At 39.3% G+C, this 22,454-nt stretch overlaps 1 protein-coding gene across 1 annotated transcript in view; it reads right to left on the bottom strand.

Annotated features, from left to right (window-relative positions):
- Positions 1-11,930, bottom strand: part of MICU2 (mitochondrial calcium uptake 2) — a gene marked incomplete at its 5' end in the record, with an annotated part of 37,383 nt that extends 25,453 nt beyond the window's left edge. The window contains 4 exons of the mRNA XM_009869234.1: positions 1,885-1,967; positions 6,432-6,479; positions 11,709-11,784; positions 11,899-11,930. Of these exons, the coding sequence (XP_009867536.1) occupies positions 1,885-1,967; positions 6,432-6,479; positions 11,709-11,784; positions 11,899-11,930 (239 nt within the window). The remainder of the gene's footprint in view (positions 1-1,884; positions 1,968-6,431; positions 6,480-11,708; positions 11,785-11,898) is intronic.
- Between the last annotated feature and the right edge of the window lie 10,524 nt (positions 11,931-22,454).

Here is a 22,454-nt window from a genome sequence, read left to right as displayed (position 1 = left end):
CATTTCTTGATATTATTGTCAAATATAGTGTGGAAATAACTACAGAATAGTTCAGATGTATTTTCCTGAGATGCCAACTGGGACAAGATGAATGTCAGACTAGCCACACAATTTACTAATTTATTAGTATACATAAGCTTTCTATGATGCCTACCGAACTAGAGCATGCAGAGATTAACACACATACATTTTTCCAGATTCTTGCATTCTAAAAATTTAATTTTTAAACCTAACCTACAGAAAACAAGTTTTGCTTTAAAATATTCACTGCTTATAAACATTACCTAAACAGTCACGTGAGAGAACTCATCTTTTGTCAAGCTTGCATCCTTGGGACTTCTTTGAATTTAATGATTCTTACGAGTTGACATAACAATTCATATGATTTTTTTTTGACATTCTGTATTAATTTATCAATACAGCCTATAAAGGAAGTGCAAAGTAACAACCTATCTAACTAGAACCATTTTAATTTAACTTGATTGCCTCTACAGATATCAAATTATTTTTAATTATTTTATAATGCTTTCACCTCTACTTTTGATGACTTTCTGCTGTTCACACTGGACAATTCAATTAGAATTACCTGAAATGGGTAATGGATACTAAACATGTGACATACTCCCTAAGAGAGTTGTGCTGTATTTCTGCAAGAATCTTCTTATTTGCTTAACTGCCACAGTACCTATTTAAAAGGAAGTACTGCTACCATGGCATTTTGGTGCAGAGGCAATACAGGCTCAACATGTTTACTCATGGACTTACTTTCGCCTCTAACAAACTGTTTTGCAGATGAATAATGCAGCCATAACAGATGCATTTCGGTGATCCGCACACTGCTACTCTGATAACAATTCAATAGGATTCTACCAGATTTAGTAGGTTAAAAAATAAAGGCTTTAGTCAGAATTTTATTTCTTTTGCATCAGCAGAATAATGAACATCTTAACAGAGCAAATTCTTCAAGCTTAAAAGACTTTTTGTAGCAACAAATGAGTGCAGGGTATCTTAAGGCTCAGTTAGGGGCTTCTGGGAACATTGTCTGGGGAAATGGTCTAATTTCAAGTTCTATTCTCAAACAGTACTACTAAGTCTAAAAGTACTTCTACAATGTTCTAAAGCATGTATATTTAAGCATGACTCATTAATTGTAATCTTGCTATAAGACAATTCACTGAAAAAATGTCTATCAGTGCAAGCACATGTTAACAGTAATTGTATCATTAATCCAGAGTTTAAGGCTCTGGAATCACATTTAAATAACTTTTTTGGTAATTTCTCTATCGAGAGATGCAACTTTACATGTTTTAGATTCTGCGGTTCCCCAGAGTTGTTGCAATAATCTTTAACCTTATCCTAGTGACAGAAATGAATTTGCATTGTAGTAGTCATTTCAACTTTTTATAAAATTGCCTCTCTGTTTGCCTCCAATACAAAAGAAGGATCTGAATTAAGGGGAGGGAGTCTATGAAAAGTACCAATTGGTAAAAACACCCTGTGCAACAGTATACAAAACCAATAAAAACCAAGAGCGAACTGTGAATTAAAAAAATATTCAAAATATTTAGAAAATAGAAGGCTTTTCCAGGTGATTATTTAAATTAGCTCATGGGATTAAGGGATGTACATCAACTCCTATCTTCCCAGTAAAAGATTTTTAGATCCAAGTCAAAGGCAACATTTATAAAAGGATTCAAATCTAAGAAGTACTTCTGAAGCAATGCTTTAGTATGTGCTCCTTCCGTATGAAGTATTTTAGCAGTACGTGATCATAGACTGGACTGAAATAGAGGCTTGAAGATTTAAATTAATCTTAATGTGGCAAATATAACCCAGGGACATATTTGAATGGTTTAAAATTAATATGCATATAAATATACATACCTTAAAGAATTCTTTCTTTTCAACTTGTTCATTGCCATCTGTATCCAACATTTTAAAGGCAATCTGAAATCCAGTCTGGGGTTCTGGAAGAAATTGCAAAAGAACTTTATTGTAAATACACACACACATACTCTTACACTAGTACTTCGATATTTAACGCAAAAGGAATATTGCCTGCGGTTCAGTTCTCCGTTGTTACACATGTACATAATATTTCCAGTAAACCATATGTACCTTCTCCAATGGAAGCAAATTTTTTAAACACCTTTTTGCTACCATTTCAGGGGATAATTAATGCAACAGCAGTGCCAAAGTACAGCCACAAATGTCCGTCAGATCCTGGCAACTGTGAAAATCTTCTATTTCTTACTTCCCTGGTCTTAGACATCCTCTGTAGGTGCCTCCATAATCTCATGTCACTTCCGAAGTCTAGCCTTGCCTTGTTTATTAGAGCTCCTTTTCAAGCAAGAAGAGTGGAGAGTGCCTCAAGGAACCAAAAATTATTCGCAAACAGCATGAAAGAGCTAGTGTACCCCTCAGGTACTCTTCGCACGTGTTAGTCTCTGCCAGCATTTGCAGCCTTCCCCAGCAAACAGACCCACCAGCCAGCTCGCTCGGCTCCTGCTCCTGTCGCATGAGCCCCAGGCCTTTTTTTTTTTCCCTTCCCTTCTCCTTCATCCCTAAATAATGTACTTGAACATTACTGAGATGTAATGAACTACTCTTTCTGGCTTTTTTTAGACAAAAGCATGTTTTGTGTGACTCCCATCAAGCTGATTTTTTTCAGGAATTTTACACAATTTTACCCTCCATTCCCTTCACTGAGTGGATGTTTCTTTTCAACACAAAAATGTAATGAGTTCTGAATCTTGCAGGCGCTATAAAAACACGGCGTGCTTTGAGCTCTTGCCCACAATTTCCTGATCTAACTTTGCTTACAGGAGGTGGCCTCGCTCATTAGCAAGCCCACACAGGAGCAGCATGCTGCTGAAGTGTATTTACAGCTCACTGCAGTAGCAAGCTCTTACCCCAGTAATTTCTGGAGCAGGTGAATTAATTCCACAGCCTAGCCAAGTCAGGCATTAGTATGAAAGCCACAGACTTAGTGTCTCTAGAATATATTCCTGTTTCCAAGAACAATGTTGGACTCACGAGGGCAGTGAAGCAGCATCTCTAAAAAACTCCAATGCCTTCAGAGTTTTTCTTTTGGAAATATATTCTTCCAGCTGCATTCTGTAAAGTTTTAAGTCTTGCTTTGTGGTTTTTTTTTTCCCCCCAGAAAATCTTTCTGCAAAGGGAAAAAGTTAAAGAAACATCCAGTTCCTTTTAAGTGATAACAAGATGGTTAAAGAAAGTACTATTTTTACATTTTAGAAATAACTATATCTTCAGCAGTCAAGTAATGTTCTCTATGGAGTACCCTTGTGATGCAAGGATATTTTATAAATATTATATTAATCTACACAGCAGAGCCCTTCTCCAGCAACTGGGCTGTAATAACCAAAACTGGCTTCTTTTCCATGGAAGTGCCACATGCTAGATTTGAGTTACTACTACAAAAGCAAGACAGGCCTATCCTATAACATATTTAGAGAATAAAAGTAATTGATGTATTTAATAGTAATTCATACCATCTGTGCTGCAAATTTCAGATAAGAGAGCTGTTACTGAAAATATAGGGCCTAAAGCTCCTTATACTGTTCAGAGATGACATACTTATCTGATATGATGTAACCCCAAAGGTATGTGTTCGTAAAATAAGCATAGTTCAAAGACTACCTCAGATATATTTGTATTTAATTAGAATCAGGCAAAATTCCAAAATCTGAATAGAAGAGCTTCATGTTGGCTGTAAGTGCAGGTTAGATCTAGACGCTTCCCCTCCAAGTATCTGTACATTGACCAAGCTGTCAACTTGTGTGACTGGCTAATTGAAACGAAGCTTTGAGTGAAGGTGACAACTTCAGTTCCTGTGCTCCTTCACCAGGCAGGGCTTTACCAGAAACTCCATTAACCAATTGCTGGAAATGAAATTCAATACAGCACTGGAAGAAAAAAAGATAGCGATAATACAAGGCAGACAGAAAAGAGAAAAGGGGACCACAGGGGGCAAAATAAAACCTTTGTCTGCTGCAAAATTACATTTTCCAGTTCAGTGTTGTTACAGACAGTGCTTTTGTATGACAGGCAGCAGGGTCTGGTCAGCAGTGTCCTGGAACCAGGACTCTGGAAATTTGGCAACTCTCCTCCGGCTTCCCTGTTGCTCCGCTGGTGACGATGAAGAAGACATTTAAATATTAATGGCTGCTTCAAGAAATCTCACATTAATTCTCACCAGCGAGAGAGACAGGTTGTATAACTAGGGGCTGACTGACATGGGATACTCGTTAGGCAAAGACAGAGGCACTAACACTTGCTGACATTTGCTTTCAAACTGATCAGTGTGATAACCCCGTGTGTAACCAAAGTAGCAACATTAGCACTGCATTTTTATCCTGCATCAAAAGCTGCCTTTGTTTTTGCAGTTCAGTACATTCCTATACAAATTCTGTGAAAAATGATGTTACCTGATTGCCTGCAGAAGTGGAACAACTTGCTCTGATTCTGCTTCAATTTTCTAATTGTTTCAGCCAATAAATCAGCATGAATTTACTTTCAGCTGCCATAGATTTTTTAAGAAATAGAATCTTTGGCACCTATTTCTGCAACTTTAATTAAGGTATTCTTCTCAAGTTACAATGTGACTGTTATAATTGCCCTTTTTAAAAAAAAAAGTCCCTCTTTTTTGAGTTGCAACAAATATTTTAAAAATCAGCTTTCTAATGAGGCTAGACTCATATTATTTCTGCTTTTAAAAATACTTGAACAAATGGAATAACTTCTGTTCAAGTTGGGTGTAGCACTGGACAGTCACTACTGGTGAAACAGTATATTTCGATATTAAATAGGTTATCTTAATGAATATATACTATTTAATACTGCGTACTAGCTGAAGTTTCCTAAGAGATCACCCTTTGTGCCGCACAGTAGGAGCTAATGCTGTTCTGCTACGAAATGACAGAAGTTGCAAAGGGGCTACCTAAGCTGTGTGAGTGGTGTGTACCAACAGTCATTATCTGCCAAGGCTGGACATATTCTCTCCACTTTCTGGAGACCAACAGCTAACCTGTTTGTACTACACCATGAGAGGGTGGATTTCTAGTACCTTCTAGTACCTCAAACCTCGGTACTTTTCAGCATCACCTACACTTTGTCAGAAGAGCACAGGAAGGTGGCGAGTACGGCACAAAGCAAGTACAAGTAAGGAAACACAGCAAAGGCAAGACCACTTCCATGCACAGTAAAAAAGCCTGCTGTTTGCAGATAAAGCAAGTAGTCACGAGAAAAAGGTTTTTTAAAAAGTGTATGATACAGAAAAAAAGGAAGGAGGCAAAGGAAAAGGCAGAAATACGTGCAAAACACTTCCAGGAAATAAAGTCAAAAGGAAGAGAGAGGGCAAAAAAAGATTAAAAAGTCAAACAAAAAGACCTTGCAGAATCCTGTTATTTATCATCTATTCTATATGTGAAGACACGAATAGTTGCCTTTCAGGCAACACAACAGCTTTTTACACCACTGCATGAGCTATTATGTTAATGTCTCCTTGTCCAAAATGAATAAACTGCTATCCAGAAAACAAATTATTTATCTTCTCCTACTGTTGTTCTTCCCCTACAATGTGGGGAATCTGTAACCAACATCTCTCCTCTCTCAAAGTCTCTTGAAAAGACTTTTCTGATCTCATGGTTGCAGGGATCCTCATAATTTCTAAAGTACTGCTATGGACCAATGATGATGCTATGGAAGTAAGTTGCAATTAATTAAAGTTATATCCACTTATATTAATGCCGTACCATTCTATATGCAATAGCTCTTTAGATTTAACCATAATGTAGGCATTTAGAAGATAAAAGTATCAGAAAAAGTTCCTAGAAAGCTGATAGTCTGTACTCAGCACTGGTGAGGCCGCACCTTGAGTATTGTGTTCAGTTTTGGTCACCTCAGTATAAGAGAGATATCGAGGTGTTGGAGCGAGTGCAGAGGAGGGCAACAAAGCTGGTGAAGGGCCTGGAGAACAGACGTTATGAGGAGTGATTGAGGGAGCTGGGTCTGTTCAGTTTGACAAAGAGGAGGCTGAGGGGGGACCTCATCATGCTCTACAATTACTTGAAAGGACATTGTAGAGAGGTTGGTGCTGGTCTCTTCTCACAGGTAATTAGGGACAGAACCAGGGGGAATGGTTTCAAGTTGCAACAGGGCAAGTTTAGGCTGAACATTAGGAAGAAATTCTTCACAGAAAGAGTGGTCAGACACTGGAATAGAGGTGGTTGAGTCGCCATCCCTGCATGTGTTCAAGTGTCCCTTAGATGTGGTGCTGGGTGATATGGTTTAGGGGTGAACATGTAGTGTAGGGTTAATGGTTGGACTCGATGATCTCAAAGGTCTTTTCCAACCTGAATTGTTCTATGATTATATTTACACATACGTATTTTAAATATAATACTTACTCGTAAGAATTGTCAGCAAAAATAGGTACTCTGCATAAGATATCAACCCTGAAATAAAGAAGTTAAAAAATGATTTGTGAGAAAATAACACTTAGAGCAAGACTTGAAAGATCAAATCTTACAAATACAAAAAATGCAGTTTAACATCATATTAAATAAGCTATTAAAGAAAGCCACAATATTCTTTAACAAAGTTTCTTCTTGTGTTTTTAGTGCTCCCTATCCAGAGACTCATCAATGTTCACATCTGATGAAGAAAGTGAGGTTTATTTCATATCAATAAAAGGCTTATACTAAATCTTCGGATTCTCACTGAAAACATTCAATGTTTACATAAAAGGCAAATAAATTAAATGTGCTTTGTCACATTTAGTACCTAGGAGGAGAACTACTCCAATGTTACCCCCAAGGATCAAAGTCCTCCATCCTTTGGCGGCCTCGCGAAGGCGGGGAATAGCTTCCCTCTAATTCCCAAGGGGAACATGGCAACAGGCAAAGCTGCCAAGCCGCTAGATTGTGCTGATAGTACCGCTGGGCCTCGTGCCAAGCGGAGGCTGCTTCTTTTTTTTCTTCTTTTTTTTTTAAAATAGGAACACGTCCTTTCTACAAGGTGAAAGTATTTCCCCCCCTTTTGAAGGAAAATTCCAGTGTTTTCCTTTGAAATGCCGCCTTAAGTGAAAAGCCTGAACAAACACAAAGATGTGATAGCGTCAAAATAGAGCGTAGGAGCTAAAGATAGAGAGTGCATAATGAGGGTGGTTAAACAACAGAATCTGAACCATCTGCCCTGCAATAATGTTTGGAGAAAAAAATGTAAAGGGCTTTTTTATAACTCACTTTTCAGAATAACTGAGCTACTTTTAATTTGTGAGCTAAACATTGTGTAATGCAGAAGCTGCTTAAAATAATGAAGTTCAAACATGGCTATCTGTGAAAAGATAAACTATTTTTTATAATTTATATTTAGTTAATTGATAGATAAGGAATCTACTTAAGCTTCAGTGATAAACAATTAACTTCTGATAAATTATTATGCAGAGCCAACAGCATTTGTATTTGACCTCAGATAGTGACTTAACACTTTCAAGTTTTAAGTACCAGAGTTTAAAAATACTAAAGTACTGAATGCAAGAGTGAAAATCTGAGAACAAAACTTAGCTAAAGACAGGGCTAATGCCGATCCTGTTGCCAACTCACTTGAGTTCCATGTCTCAGCTTTCCTCTACATCAAAATAGGGCTAGTCACCCTAATATCCAGCATGCATCATGAGTAAATGAGCACAGTACTACAGTCATACAAACCACTTTGGAAATAAAAAAAATACTTTCATCTCAAAGATTTAGGGTTAGTGCCATTGCCAGAATGTAAATTATTGTTTGCATTGCTGTAACTTGAAATTGTGTTCCTAGATAAAGTGCCCAGGACTTCTATAAATTCAAAACCAGCCAAACAAGAGAAAAAACTCCTACCCCATTTTTTAAACTTATATGCCTAAGTATAAGACAAGATTTTAAAAATGAGTATAAAAAAATAGGGGAGGAAAAGAAATCAAGCAAATAGTGTGATGGGCAGTGACTAAGATTCCCACTCCCTAATTTTGTGTGTGACACAGTAAGAGAATGTTTAAAGGAAGAATAAAGAGGAAGACAAGGAGGTAACTTGTAAAGTCCATTTAGAAAACACCTCCCAGTCATGGGCTGCAATGGTCAGTTTAACCAGCAAGTGATGAAGGCCAGCGTCACTGGCCAAGGAGAGTGGGAGTCTGCCTCTCGGCTGTCTTGAGATGTGCTGCACAGGGATAGTCAAGGGAAGACTTGGAAGGTGAAGACAAGCAGCTTAAGCTAAATAAAACAAGGAGAGCCCAGCGCTGGAATAAAAGAGATGACACACTCAAAGAGTCATGTAAGAAAAACATATTTATCAAAGCATTTAAACGTGGCAGATTATGTTTGCTAAAAGTCAGAGAAAAAAAGTTGCAATAACTGAGATGCAAAGTGTTGACTGCCTGGAGAGTTTTAGTTCTATAGCTAGATGGGGAACATTGTTCCTTGTAAAATTTTGCAAAAAGAATCTGCAGAATTTATACGGAGATGGTATAATGCAAAGACCAATTTAAAGACAACACCCTGCCTATCGGCTCAAGGGAGAAGCATGATGGCTCTATTCACTCAAGTTGTAGAGGGCAGAAAAGAAAAGCCTTGCAAGAAATAGCAAAGGTGGGACACAGACTGTGTTTTCATCATTTTATCGTTATCTCATTGAGAAGCCGCTATAGTGAAATACATAAAAAGGTAAATGTAATAAAAATATGTAAAAAAAATTTTCTTAATTTTTCTTTAAACCCTGTCTCAGTACCTTAAAGCAAATCCACAGCCTCTCTGACACTTTATGGCACACTGATAATTTTATTGTCCTTTTGCTACCTGTAGTGAATGGCCAATCTACTTCATCCATAACGTAAATTAAATATTTCAGTAACTTTCTTTTTATTTTACACGAATTATTACATTACTCAAATTAATATATGTAATGCAACAAATGTAAAAGAATAACTGCAGAACACAGAAAAACTTAATATAGCAAAATTTAAGAGATTAAAACCTCACATACTGCTGAATGATTCAGCATACTTGCAGCCAAGTACTTGCAGTTAGCATTGGCATAATACTGTCATTTTCTAACAGCAAATGAACTTTCCTTGTTTGTCCCTGGAAATCTCTACCCTCAAACTTTATAGCAAATGCTGACAGTACAGTATTCTTAGTGCTGAATAACTAAGAAGTACACCCACAAAATATGACATGAATTTTAAAACTGCCCGCTAGAAGGCAGAATTTCCTAGCGTTACATTTTACAAACTGGACTGGTGACAGTTTTCCCTCTACTTGACATTTAAACAACAATTTCAAGGTATTTAAAATAATCTCAGCTAAACGGTGGAACAGGTGTAGATTTGTTATTCTGGTACTTGTAAAAACAGTACTTCATATATAAATACTTACATTTTTAAAATGTAGTGATAATGTATCTCAGAGTAAAAGTATCAAAGTCACTAAAGAAGCATCATGATCAAAACCTGTAAAAACTCCAGGTGTTCTGGAGGCATATGGCTGACTACCCTGAATGTTCCTACATCATCTTCAACTCCTACCAGACCTTTGAAGCACAGAGTGCACAGCCCCACAGCCCTGCAAGGGAAGATCAGTGCCTTGTCTGGAATACAAAATACACCAGGTTGAGCGTATCACTGAGCCCACTTTCTGCCAAGCAGTCAGCTGGCAGAGGTGCAACGAAAGGAGGCTGCACTGGTTTGCTCTGTTTTCACTTTCTCTTGGTGCACTCCTGCTCTTCCCAGGGAGAGTGCTTTGGGGATCTGTAGCATCAACCATTAGAAAAACAAAGGCTCTAAAAAAGCAGGGATAGAGAAAAAATATCCAAGCATTAAAGACTGGGAATCTTTTAAACCCAAACCAAGGAAAATGCATGATGATAAGCAATGTGAAAAGGTAGGGAATGACTATCAATACAAAATCCAGCCTTCCCTAGGACAGGAAAAAAATGTTCAACTTTGTTATAGAAGGCATATAGAATTTGTTCATCAAATTTTATGCTGTGCTAGAAATGAAGTTGTTTAGGCTACACTATCCTGTTAAGCAAACATAATCTTCCCCAGCACCAAGGTCAGGCTTGTACACAGGGGGAGCTGTCTAGCACCAGCTGCAAAAGAACAAAGACTAGCAGGATGGACTCACTGTAAGAGTATATAAAAACAAAAAATAATTGACAAGAACCTAGTGATAAAGGACCATCTGGTGATGAAAGGCCCCTGTGGAATTCGAGGACAAAGATATCTTAAGAAATGTGCTGCGAGCAACTAGTTTTTGAACCAAGGTAAAAGTTTATCGTGAGGAAGACCTACGGCCTTCATTCCTGAAGACCCCTGCCCAAGACTACCAGGAGGCACTGCGCAGGTGTCAAGAGGAGGAGCAGCCGACCAACATCTAATGAATATGTAATTTTCTCTGCATATAACCAAGGTATCTGCCCGTGCACGGGTGCAGCTGTGGTATGAGCACTCCTGGTGAGAGCTGCTCCCCGCTGCCCAGCGCTGTTTTGCTTACTCAGCCGCTTGCTAAATTTAATAAATTTTATTAATCACTTAAATTCTAAATTGGCTCCTGGGTTTTATTCCCTCAATTTATAACAAACTTGTTCAGAGATGTTTCAGGGCGGCTGGGGTATACTGGGGCTTGCAGGAATGGACTGACAAGCAAGGCACCCAGCTGAAAACCCCTCCATGTCCGTATAAGGGTGCCAGAAACGAACTGCAGGCAGAAGAGGCCACGAGGCCAAGGGGCAGGTGAGACGCTGCAGGTTGAGGTCGAGGGCTGCTCTCTTGGCACAAGCTGCCAGCCACGCCCGGGGAACCTGCTGTGCATGCAGAGAGCGTGGTTCATGCCTGCCAAGGAACTGCAGCAGTGGAAAGGCAGCTTTATCTTCCAGAAGCTCTGCGGGATAAGGCATTCAGGCTGAACTCTACGATACAGAAAGTTTGTGAATAGACCCTGTCCGTCTTTCTCATTAGTTTGGGGATTTCAGTCTTTGTTCCTGGTGAAATGGTCAATTACTTCTCTATTTGGTTTCCTTGATCCTCTTGTTTGTTTTCTCCCTTCAATTAATTTATGTTAATGATGTGTTTATTTGGTGTTCTTTAACTCCCTGTTGTTATACAAACAATATCTCAGCTTGCACAGTTTTCTCTGGCTGTGTGCCAATATAAGTTTGAAATGCTGGGTGAAAAGAAACCAGAACATCGGTGCTGTGAAGGGCCACTGAACTCCTGAAGAGGGAGAAAAAAGTTCAACTGCTCTTGGTATCAGGGGTGCCATTTTACATAACTAGATATGAATTTTATTTAGATTTTTAGTTTCTGTGCATTTAAATTACATAGTGAAACAGCAGCTTGTTAACAAGTCTTAAAAGTCCATGTTGCGCTGAAATCATGTCTCTAGCCCCTTTCTATTCTCCAGCCCTTTTCTATTCTCCAAGCAGGCTTCCTGATTTCCTTCACATCTCATCCTGCACCTTAGAAGGCCTTCTGTTCCCTGCCTCTTTACTCTCCCTTGCATAACTGAGAGATCTGCCAAGGAGGCGGCTACTGGCTAGATGGGAATGAAGTCAAATCCATGAAAACATCTTTAAAAATACATTCAGTTCATACTACATAATGAGACAAAAAGCAAGATGTATTTTTCAGTATCAAAAGTGCTCAATACCTTTATCATCAAGTGCTCTAAAAAAGGTCGGTCCTGGTTTAGCTTTGGCAACACACTGCAGTGCAGCATCTACCTCCTTTAAAGACACAAACAAGAAAATATAAAGCCAGTTTTAAAAGAGAAGTCTATTTAGTTGGGTAACAGAAAGAATGCAAGTTCTTTTGAAGAAGGAAAGGAACATTTTGCTTACCTTTTTTGTCAGTTTCTTGGCTGAGGCTTTACCTATAATAAAAAAAATCACCATCATTCAATAACAAACTGACTTTAAACTTTGATCATGTTCTGTGCCATTTTTTCACATTCTTATGTGAAAATGCTAAGTAATATGAAACAGAATATTTTGCAGCAGACAGTTCATTTCTAATTCCCACAACGATCATTAAAGGACAACATTTAAAAATAATATGAGCAGTCTGTTCAAACGTTCTTGCAAAGTACAAGAAACCACAGCATACTTTGGTATCTGTGACTGACTTACTGGTGTGATTTTGTGTATTTTCTACAAATGCAGTACAGATTCCAAAGCAAGTTTATACAATAAGTAACAACTATAGTATTTACAAAGGGATTTGTACGCACACATGGTAATCCTTCAAGTGCATGTTGAGTATGCAAAAGCTAAGAAACACTGAATAAACATTAAAAGAGAAAAAAAGAGTGAAAATGTTGCTGTTTCTATGAAGCACAAGTAAACTGAACAAATCTGCCTCCTGAAAGAGCATCAGATGAAACCATGCAAACTCCAAAGTTTTTATGAGTAGGTTCAAGCCCATACACTTAAACAGGGGAGCCCTAAGCAGCAGTACAGGTTGTATTCCTTTGTAAATCACCCATGTGAGGAGCAGTGATGTATAATCAGTGCAACATTTTAGCTGGTTAGACAGGGAACACAGAAATCCTGTGGTCATAGACTGGAAGGAGCTGCACTCTGCTCCTTCTCAGCCTCCTTGTCCCATCACATCGCCCTGTCCCCTCAGTGTTTCTCCTCATACAGTTCTTAAAACCATGTGTCTTTCACCACTCTCAGCTCATCGCTCCCTTCCTTTGTCACCAGTTCCTCTGGATTCCAGCCAGCCATTCCCTCCTGTTTATTCACACTGTGTAAGAAGAACCTGAGCTGCTTGCCTTTGCTTTGAGGAATGGTGTCCCTGTATGCAGCAGCCTGCTTTGCTCCGTGCTCAGACTCCAAGGCTTGCTCTGCTTCTTCACTGGCATCTTGCACCCCAAGGGTCACCAGCTCAGCACTGCTATTTGGAAATGGGCATGATGGAGACAGCCCCATAAGCATCTGTCAGCAAACCTCTACCAAGCAATTTTCACAGGCACATAATTTAGACAGAAAGAGGTGCACTCTCAGTAACAATGGATTTCCATAATGCTGGCAAAAGACATGCCCAGGTGCAGGATTTCTTCACTTGCAACTTTTGGCTTTGGATTAAGGAAGCTGCTAGAACATCTCAACCAGCAATAGTTCATTCTTCAGCAGAGGCAAACCAGTGCCCTGGCCTCTGCTCCCTGAACTGGCAGTAAAGTTTTGCTGATAAATTCCTCTCCCCACTCCCCAAATTAGCCTAAGGCAGACACCTGGCACATAACATTTCAAGCCGAATGTTTAAGTTTGACAAAAGTTATAAGCAACTAAAATTAGGGTTTTAATACTGGAGTGTTGAGTGACCCCGGCAACAGGTGTTGTCAGCACCACCTGTTCCTGTGGATGAATACATTTTTGTGCAGTGCCTGTACATATATTTACACTCATATACACACATATATCTAAAGCTACATAGTTACCTTCTAGCTCAAAGGATGTATGAAATCCTCTACTTTGCCTCATCTGAGATAGAAGTCAGACTAATAACAGCTCGGAAGAACAAGCAAAAATCACTACATCCACTAAGGCTGAGTCCTGAGCAGCACGGTGTTAACACCACAGTTTAATGCTGTTCACCACTGCAGAGCATTTTAATGAACGGCTGTCTAGCAAATTAAGTGATTCAGATTTCAGCTTTGAAATGTCACCTCCTCTGTACAGTGTATTCCAAAGTGCAATTAAACTACAGCAGCTCTTTCGGCTCGGGGAGACCTACATGGTGAGAAGCCTTATAGGATGAAATGAGTCAGGCTGTAGGTCTGCGAAAAACAGTATCTGAAGGAAAAAATGGGAAACCACCCTGCAGGGATTTTCTCTGTAAATGATCTCTGTAGTTGTCTGATTTGAAGCCAGCCATGCACTCTTACTTGATTAACCACGGCTCCACTCATTCCTTTCTCCTGGTGGCCCTAATGAGCCCCATGTCTGGGATAGCAACTGCTACAGCTGCAGTGCACTGGGCAGTAATCCTGTTGCCAAAATCCAGGAGGATGATGAAGGAGAAAAGCTGAACTCTTGAGAGCTGGAACAGCGAAGGCATGAATCATTGATGAAAGGTAAGGAGAAAGCACTGGGAGCTACAGCTGAGACACTAGCAGGCCATATTCGTGAGGCTCTACATGTGGTGAAGTCCATGCTTCTCTTCGTGATGCTGTATTCAGCACAGTAACTCCGAAACACTTCAGCTATCCAGTTCTAGGGAACATAACGTCAGTGAAAATTATCCTACCATTATAAAAATTAAGAAAGGGAAGGAAAATCTGTTGCAGACATATGGGCCCTCTTTTCAGCAGCCCTAAGTCACAATTGCAACTGCCTGGAGCCCATGCACATGGCTGCGGCACCCATCAACGTCTGCCCTTCTGCATTCATCACGCTCCAGAGGACGTTTAAAATGTTGACATGCTGACTGACCTCTTTCAGAGATGATCAGACAGCAACAACAATGATACAGAGGTGCTTACGCTACCCTTGACTGGGGAATCCTGACAAGGGTGAAAGGATGAGGAGAGGAGAGGGAGAGGGAGAGGGAGAGGGACACAATTGGCTCCAGAGACGGGGACAGGGAGAGGGACGGGGACAGGGAGAGGACAGTCACATCACCCCAGGAGAGGAGGTCCTTGCTGAGCAGAAACAGAGAAGGAGGAGAAGGAGGAGGACAGTCACATCACCCAGGACATGGCAAGGGGCCGAACAAGGTGGGTGAGAGTGGGTCCCTGCCACAGCTGACTACACAAGGGGAACCTGCTACAACAGAAGAGGAGAAAAGGCAGGAGGGAAAGGGACAGATTGAGAGGTAAACAAAGACATTAGCATTTTCTAAGACATTTGCTTTTCTAAGAAGTAAATAAATATGGAGCCTTTTAACACTGCCTTTCCCAAACAGGCTTCAAAATGAAAAGATTTAATAACCTAGTCAAACAAAAATGGCATACAGATGTTATCAAGCACATGTATCAGTAGGCCAGGATTTTTTTGAAAAATACCCTGACCTCTGGGACATTAGAGTTATTTTTCATATTGTCATGTATTAGAGAACAATCTTATGGTTATAATCATTAGGAACTATTTAATCTAATAAGTAAAAGATCTGCACAATGCACTTTTCTCTAGTTTTGTTATTTTACCCTGATAGATTCTTACCAATAGGTAAATTAATGATGTTAGAAAACTTGTTAGTAGTAGTAACAGTCTTACTTTGGTATCAGAAAAAACAAAACAACTTGGAATTTTTATTCTTTTGAACTTGAATGAATAGGAAGAAAAATTACTTTTTGTTCCCCCCCCCCTACAGATCTACCAAGACTGTGATGGAATTCTCACATAGAGGACAATGAGTATTTTCAAGGGTCTCTACATCTCTCTCTCATCTAATTTTCACCATCTATAGTGGATCCATGAAACAATGAAGTGCAGACACACCGTTCAAGGACAAAAAGACATTTCAGCTTTTTGAATGAATACCAAGTCTCCTTAGAAGCCAAGAAAGTTAGCTGACAACTGCAATGAAGAAAAAACTACCAAGAGCAGCTACATCAGCCTCAAGTTGCCCTCGGCAAACCTGAGTATTTTGTCACATATATTTCTTACAACAGGAATGTTTCCATCATCTATCAGTTTTTACGCTATGATGTAGAACGGACTCAGCATTAATGTCAGGATTAACATTAGAAAAAGGCTGAATTAAACAAGTACCCACCTGCACTCACTAACACCCATTTATACCTGAATAGCTAAGGAAAGGCTTAGATCTGACAAAAGATGTTTAGAGCCAAAGAATGAACAAAATGACTAAGATCAACAATTATAACAACAGTAACCAAATGCCAAAGCAAAAGAACTCACTACTATCTGCAAGAAAACATAATTTTACATGTCTGCGAGATTGCTCTATTTTTGTAATATGGAAATAAAAATTGATTTTTCAATCAATGTTTCCCCAGAGCCTTAACTTAAAATGACAACAGTATAAAACAGGCACCTTCTCATAGGAGGACTACCAACTCCTTTTATCGGCAAAGTCATTGAGATGGTTTGACCAGGATCTCTTTTTAGCTCCATTCCAGACAACAAGTGATAAAGAAGTTTTTAAAAAAAAATTTGTCTTCCCAGTTTTTTAATTTTAGATAGCAATCACTGCTATCTTTGCTGAAGCTTGGCAAGTTCAAAGTCATACTGGGGTATTAGGAAACCATTTGTTTTTTCATATAAAACTAAGACGAGAACAGTGTTAAGCATGTCACAATCCAAACAAATTCTGGGTCTGCAAAATGAGTGAAACGAGCTGGATGGGATTTCAGCACAGTTGTAATCTGAGGATCAGGGCATTTTAAAAACCAAAGCCGCTGTCCGCAGCTCATGCTGTGGCCTTTAAGGCAGAGCCCACCCTGCAGCCTTGCCTGCCAGCGGAACAAGAGTTTGCATTTCCCAGTTTTAGCTGACTGCTGGCTTTCACACAAGCTGAACTCTGAGAATCCTGCCCTGGCGAGCTGAGTTAGATAAGAATCATGTATGCTGATTTCCTTGGGGAGATGCCATTAACATTTTTGGTTTAAATTAGCCTAAAATAGAAGATCATTGAAATTCAATAGCTTCATTCCCAGCGATCTCAGATATTTTTTATGATACTGCACAAGTACCTTATCTCAGCAAGGTGTCCTTTGTTTACCTACCTTATTTATGTTCTAAACTCTTTAAAGCTCTTCTACACATTTATAAATACTTACTGATAATGAAATCAATAATATAAAGGGGAAAAATGCAAGCCAGCAATTAGTTTTTTAAGGCTTCCTTTTGAAATATTGGTGATACTGGAGATAAATCAATGATAGAAAAAAAAATTAAGGCTTTTTGAAAGCATGACAAACCAAGTGGTCAGATTCCTATGACAGCTCCTGGCAAACCAATAGCTGAATAAAAAATGAGCATGCTATTCAAATGAATTAAGAATCCACTTCAGCTAGAAAGCTTTTACTGAACTAATGCATTGCCATTTAAAGATAATTGATAAAAGTAATTTCAATCACATGAATTAGTGAATTGAACCACCTGAATTAAAATCCAAGTATGCCCAGTGGAAAAGGCAATTTGCAATAACAGAAGCTTCTGATACGCTTTACAAAACAAGCTTTGCATCTGTCTTTCTTTATTTAGAGCAATCATTCCTCTGAGGAAACGAGAAATACACAGTGCTGGGTCAAGGCCAGCACTGGCAAATCTCCATTTCAGAAGAGCAGTTGCATCAGAGAGTCAACACTGGAAGGTTCCTCTGTGAGTAAGGCAGCCTGGGGTAAAAAGGGTGGGATGCTGATGCAGGGAGAAAACATCAAAGGATGACACAGTCTTTTAGGAAACTGAAACAGACTGGAAAACTAAGATAAAGCAGTTTTCAAAACCTGTTAAAGAGACCATGGTACCAAATCACCAGTGGTGCCAGGAGTTCCAAAATGACCAAAGGCATCACGGTAGAAGCAGATTTTGTGGTGCTGAGAATGGGAGCAGCTTGGTCCTCCCTGGGACTGCAGCAGGAGTCGTGGGGAAGGCAGGGAGTGCAGGGGAGCAACTGTTTTCTTAGGTAATATCCAGTAGCAGTGACTTCTCCCAGATCTGCTTTTTTTTCTAATGTCATATCCAAACTGCAGATAGGAAAAGCTAAAAATAGGCTCAAACTTTCAAGCTTGCCACAAGACTTGCACTGCAGTGATATATAGCATACAGAAAGTTATTCCTTCCAAAACACCACAAAAGTCTAACAGGCATGTAGCAGCAGCCCTTGGCTGCAAATGGAGCATGTGATGCAAGTCTTAACACATAGCACACAAGCACCAAGAAGCCAAGCGGAGAGGGCAATTGCAGAGGAGAATCTCTCCCGGCAGGGGAGGCTGCTAGGCTGGAGGGAACTTTCAGAGGAAAAATGTATCATGTGAAATCCAAGCCCTCAAAGTCTCAAATAAGCACCTCATGCTTGGATTCTCTGGCTTCATACAGATGTCTAAAAATTAGATGCCTAAATCTGAGTTAGTGATCTCTACGGTGCTCTGCTGTAACTATGATGGTGTAAGGGCATATGCAGAAAAGGGTTTATAATTAACTTTGAAATCTGCTGCTCCTATTTCAGATCTGAAGAAGAACTCATATACCCAAAAGCTTGTTTAATTTTTCCAACTTACAGCAACTGATCTAATAAAAGATATTATCTCTGTCTACAAACCTCTTCCTGACTAATGACCCCAGGCTCCCTTTATAGTTGAGGGAGAGAAACGGACTCGGCAAACGAACAATTTATTCCAGGTTGAGATAGGTCTAACATGGGCCTTGGACTTACCTGTTTGCTTCCATAAACTTTAAAGAGATGCTACAATCACTCACTCTGACCTGTTATTCAGCTTCTATATAACTAGACTGAGTAGATGAATCCCTCTATATGCAGCCAGGTAATTCACACACATAGACAGATACCTGAGGGGTGGGCGTCAAGGAGAAGGAGACAATCTCTTCTCAGTGGTGCCCAGTAAAAGAACAAGAAAGAATAGGTTTAAGTTAGAACACAGAAGTTCCACCTCAACAGGAGGATAAATTTCTCTGCTGTGAGGGTAACGAAGCACTGGAACAGGCTCCCCAGAGGGGTTGTGGAGTCTCCTTCTCTGGAGACTTTCAAAACCTGCCTGGATGCGTTCCTGTGTGGCTGCCCTAGGGGATCCTGCTCTGGCAGCTTGGTTGGACTAGATGATCTTTTGAGGTCCCTTCCATCCCCTAACATTCTATGATTCTATGACCGCTTTTCACATTTGTAACATATTAAATCAGTTTTTTCCAAACTCATATCTAACAGCCCAATGTTAGCAGTGCTAAGAGCACGTATTCTCTGCTTTATTAAGAACTTAACCAGATACAAGGGCAAAATGTACTACAGTTCAAGAGGCAGAGTGGCTGCACAGTTGGGGCAATAAATTACAATTAAGATTATCTAGAAGGAACTGTATCCATAATACATATTTCTGAAACCGGAATGGTGGAGAATGACTCCTGCCAACCTAGAGAGAACATTACACAGTTCAGACTTCTGGCATGAATGGCATCTCCTGAATCTGCACAAAACCACGGACCTTCCACAAAGAGCAGGCAGGCAGAGCCTCAACAAAAAATCCTAGTGTGAGGCTGGAGATGGCAGTCAGTCTCATCTAGTGAAGTGAACTGCGTAAGCTAGGCTAAACCTTAAAGAAGACTCAGTTCAAAAGTTCAACTAATGAACTTTGAACCTACCCTGAAATAAAGAATAGATAATTTCTGTAGCATCTCTATGATTTATGTCGTCACCTCCTATTGCTAAGAAAGTCTAAGGTACTAACAACAGATGAAGATAAACTATTATGATAGCCTTGTAGCACTAGAGGTTTAACTCTCTTCCTTGACTAGAAAGTGTTAGAAGTCACAATCCCTGGCCTAAGGGCTCTGCAATCTACTTTTCAGCTAGAGAAGATAAGTATAATAAAAGTTAGAAGAACAAATAAACTAGGATAAGGACAACAATGAAATGGCACAGTTAAAACACCCAACTGCATGTACAATTTGAGCACATGTCATCTTAACTGTAAACAGAGATTGATTTGGATTCAAAATGAAAATGTGTGCAAATTAATCAACTCAAGATGAAAATAAAGGTCAACACCTTAATAGCACCAGAAACTGATTCTTACCTCACTGTGTAAGGTTTGATTTAAACTCGTATGTGCAATATAAAGCCACCAGCACCACTGCAACATTGATCACTGTTGTATCTCATTCAGCCACTTTCTTTAAAATTTGTATTCTTCCACATATCTGAAGGTCTTCCATACCATGGCAAACTGTTACTTTACATATGCGTCTTAAAAAATGTAAAAAAATATAATACAGTAAAACACTAAGCACATAATATTTAAGACCGTTAATTTTTACAAATTGCATTCACTTGCTGGCAAACAACAGATGCCAGGTGAAGAATTCATCCTTTGAGTGGGAATGCATTATTAGCATAAAGCTACCTTACTAACCTTGGAATAAGGAAAAAGAAGGCACCTGTCAGAGAGGACTCTCTTTCACCTTCTTGCTTTGATACAATTTATCCCCTAAGCAAGAACTGCAAACCGTATCAAAATGTGTCACATTATATGAAGTGACTGTACAGTTTATTTATTGCCCTTTGATATGTAATGAACACTCTAACTTGCAAGACTCACAGATCACAAGGCTAGAAATGACCACGTCACCTGCTTAGTCCTATTGCTCCCAACAGACTTTTGCTTTTAACCTTGCATCATACATTATCTCATCAGTTTAAATACACGCGAATACACGTCTGCACGTTCAAAACATAGTATTGATACTAAGCTGTAGTTTAGGGTTCAAAAGACAATAGTGACATTAATTTAACTGCCTTTTCTATGAAATTGTTTTTTTTAAACTTTCTCATCCAAATACAAACCTCAGGGTACTGAAGATACTGCTTACTCCTAGTGGAACAGAAAAAATTAAATGTAGTAACCTGATATAATTAAAAAATTAAATCTGGAAAGATTTTGTGAATAAAGTCGAAGTTATTCATGATATCAGCATGAAAAATGCAGTGCTGTTACAATAATTCTGTTCAGATGTAGGGCATTTAACAGCACTTGTGTCCAAGCAGTAAATAGCTGACATATTAGTGCATCAAGTCAATTTAAATTACTGCAGTGGGTAAGCAACGAGGAGCACTGACATTTCACATAAATTGAGTGGGTTCTCAAGAGTCCTGTAAATACAGAAAGCTATTTAGATCCAGTTTATATAGCAGCTCACTTTTTTCCTGTTTCACTCCATCATATCAAAATTATTTACACCATCATTAATGCTTTCTTATTTGTTTTTTTTTCTTTGAAAGATCAATTTACTTTCACTACAGCAACATGCAGTAAAAGTTCTTAGAAATACTGCAAAAATTTTTCCAAGAGCTGACAGCTTACTGGAAAAATACAATGGAATTTTGCTAGTAGTATCAGTTTAGGAAGTTTCACTCATCTTATCCCAGCAATCCCTAAAAGACTGCTGATGTCCATCTCCATTGCCATCGTTAAATCTGGAAATCTCATCAGCAGGATGCCTGATTTCTATTGCTGCACTATTCTAATGACAGTGGTTATTGTTGCTCCTGTTTCATGCTCCTTGTTCCATCAAATGTCTAGAATTTTATTCCTTTTAGGATGCCCTACATCCTCCACAGACTAAGCACATCCTTTCTGACTTCTTGCTGTTCTTACTTCCCTCCCAGTAGCAACAGTTCTACAGAATCTAGCACAAATAGCACCTTTTCAGTGAAAGAGTCTCTGGAGCTTCAAGAGACATTCATGGGAAGACCCATGAAGTGGGGCTCCGCCACAACTCAGGGAAATTGCCTCATTCATGGAACAGCTGAAGTTAGGCGGGAGCTCTGGAGACCATCGTGGTACCGTTCAGTCCCCATGTGTTGCCTGATCTAGTCGAGAGGTGGTTGCCCAAGACAATGTCCAGTTGGGTTTTCACTATCATAGAATCATAGAATGTCAGGGGTTGGAAGGGACCTCTAGAGATCATCTAGTCCAGCCCCCTGCCAGAGCAGGATCCCCTAGGGCAGGCCACAGAGGAACACATCCAGGCGGGTTTTGAAAGTCTCCAGAGAGCTATGCTTGCAGACATTTGTTCTAGAAGGGCTGTGAATACAAGATGCCTCTATAATTACATACAGTCACTTGACTAACTTCCCAACAGGAAAATATCAGTTCAGGCGCTTTTGTCACCTACACTAACAACAAATACAAGCAATAGTTGTTTGGTCTCAAATGGGAGTTTTAGTATTTTTTCCCCTTGCTTGTACCAAAGGCAATTAACTGCATCCTGGCTTCAATTCTCACTGACAACCTATGAAGGAAGAAACAGCATTTTTGCGTTATTTCTCAAGACATAAGGGCATCAAGTGCTGTATTTAACAGTGATTTTTGTGCATTTTATTTAAAGGAAGTAAGTCTGTGTTGGCGATTACATCAACGAGAGCTCTGTGTTTAAGTTTAAGGCTTGGGATATTTAGTCTTGCTGTCCAGAGCACGGTAAATGACAAAAAAATCAGAGCCTTACTATGCTCATGTTCCAGAACATAAGCCCCATTCATAAAGATGCAATTTACAGTGACTAGATGTCTGAGGGCATTGCTATTGAGTTTACAGAACAGTTAATTTGTAAATTATAACCAGTATAAATTCTGTTTAAGAATGAAAGGATTAAGTGAACACCCACTCAATGGTGTTTGGTTACTGCATGGGGTAACCTGGGCTAGTTACAGCTCTAGCTCCTATTCACTCCTGCTTTGCAGGAGACTTTTTTTAAGA

This window comes from Apaloderma vittatum, unplaced genomic scaffold, assembly GCF_000703405.1.
Source record: "Apaloderma vittatum isolate BGI_N311 unplaced genomic scaffold, ASM70340v1 scaffold16715, whole genome shotgun sequence".
NCBI lineage: Eukaryota > Metazoa > Chordata > Aves > Trogoniformes > Trogonidae > Apaloderma > Apaloderma vittatum.
This window is presented reverse-complemented; position numbering and strand designations above follow the sequence as displayed.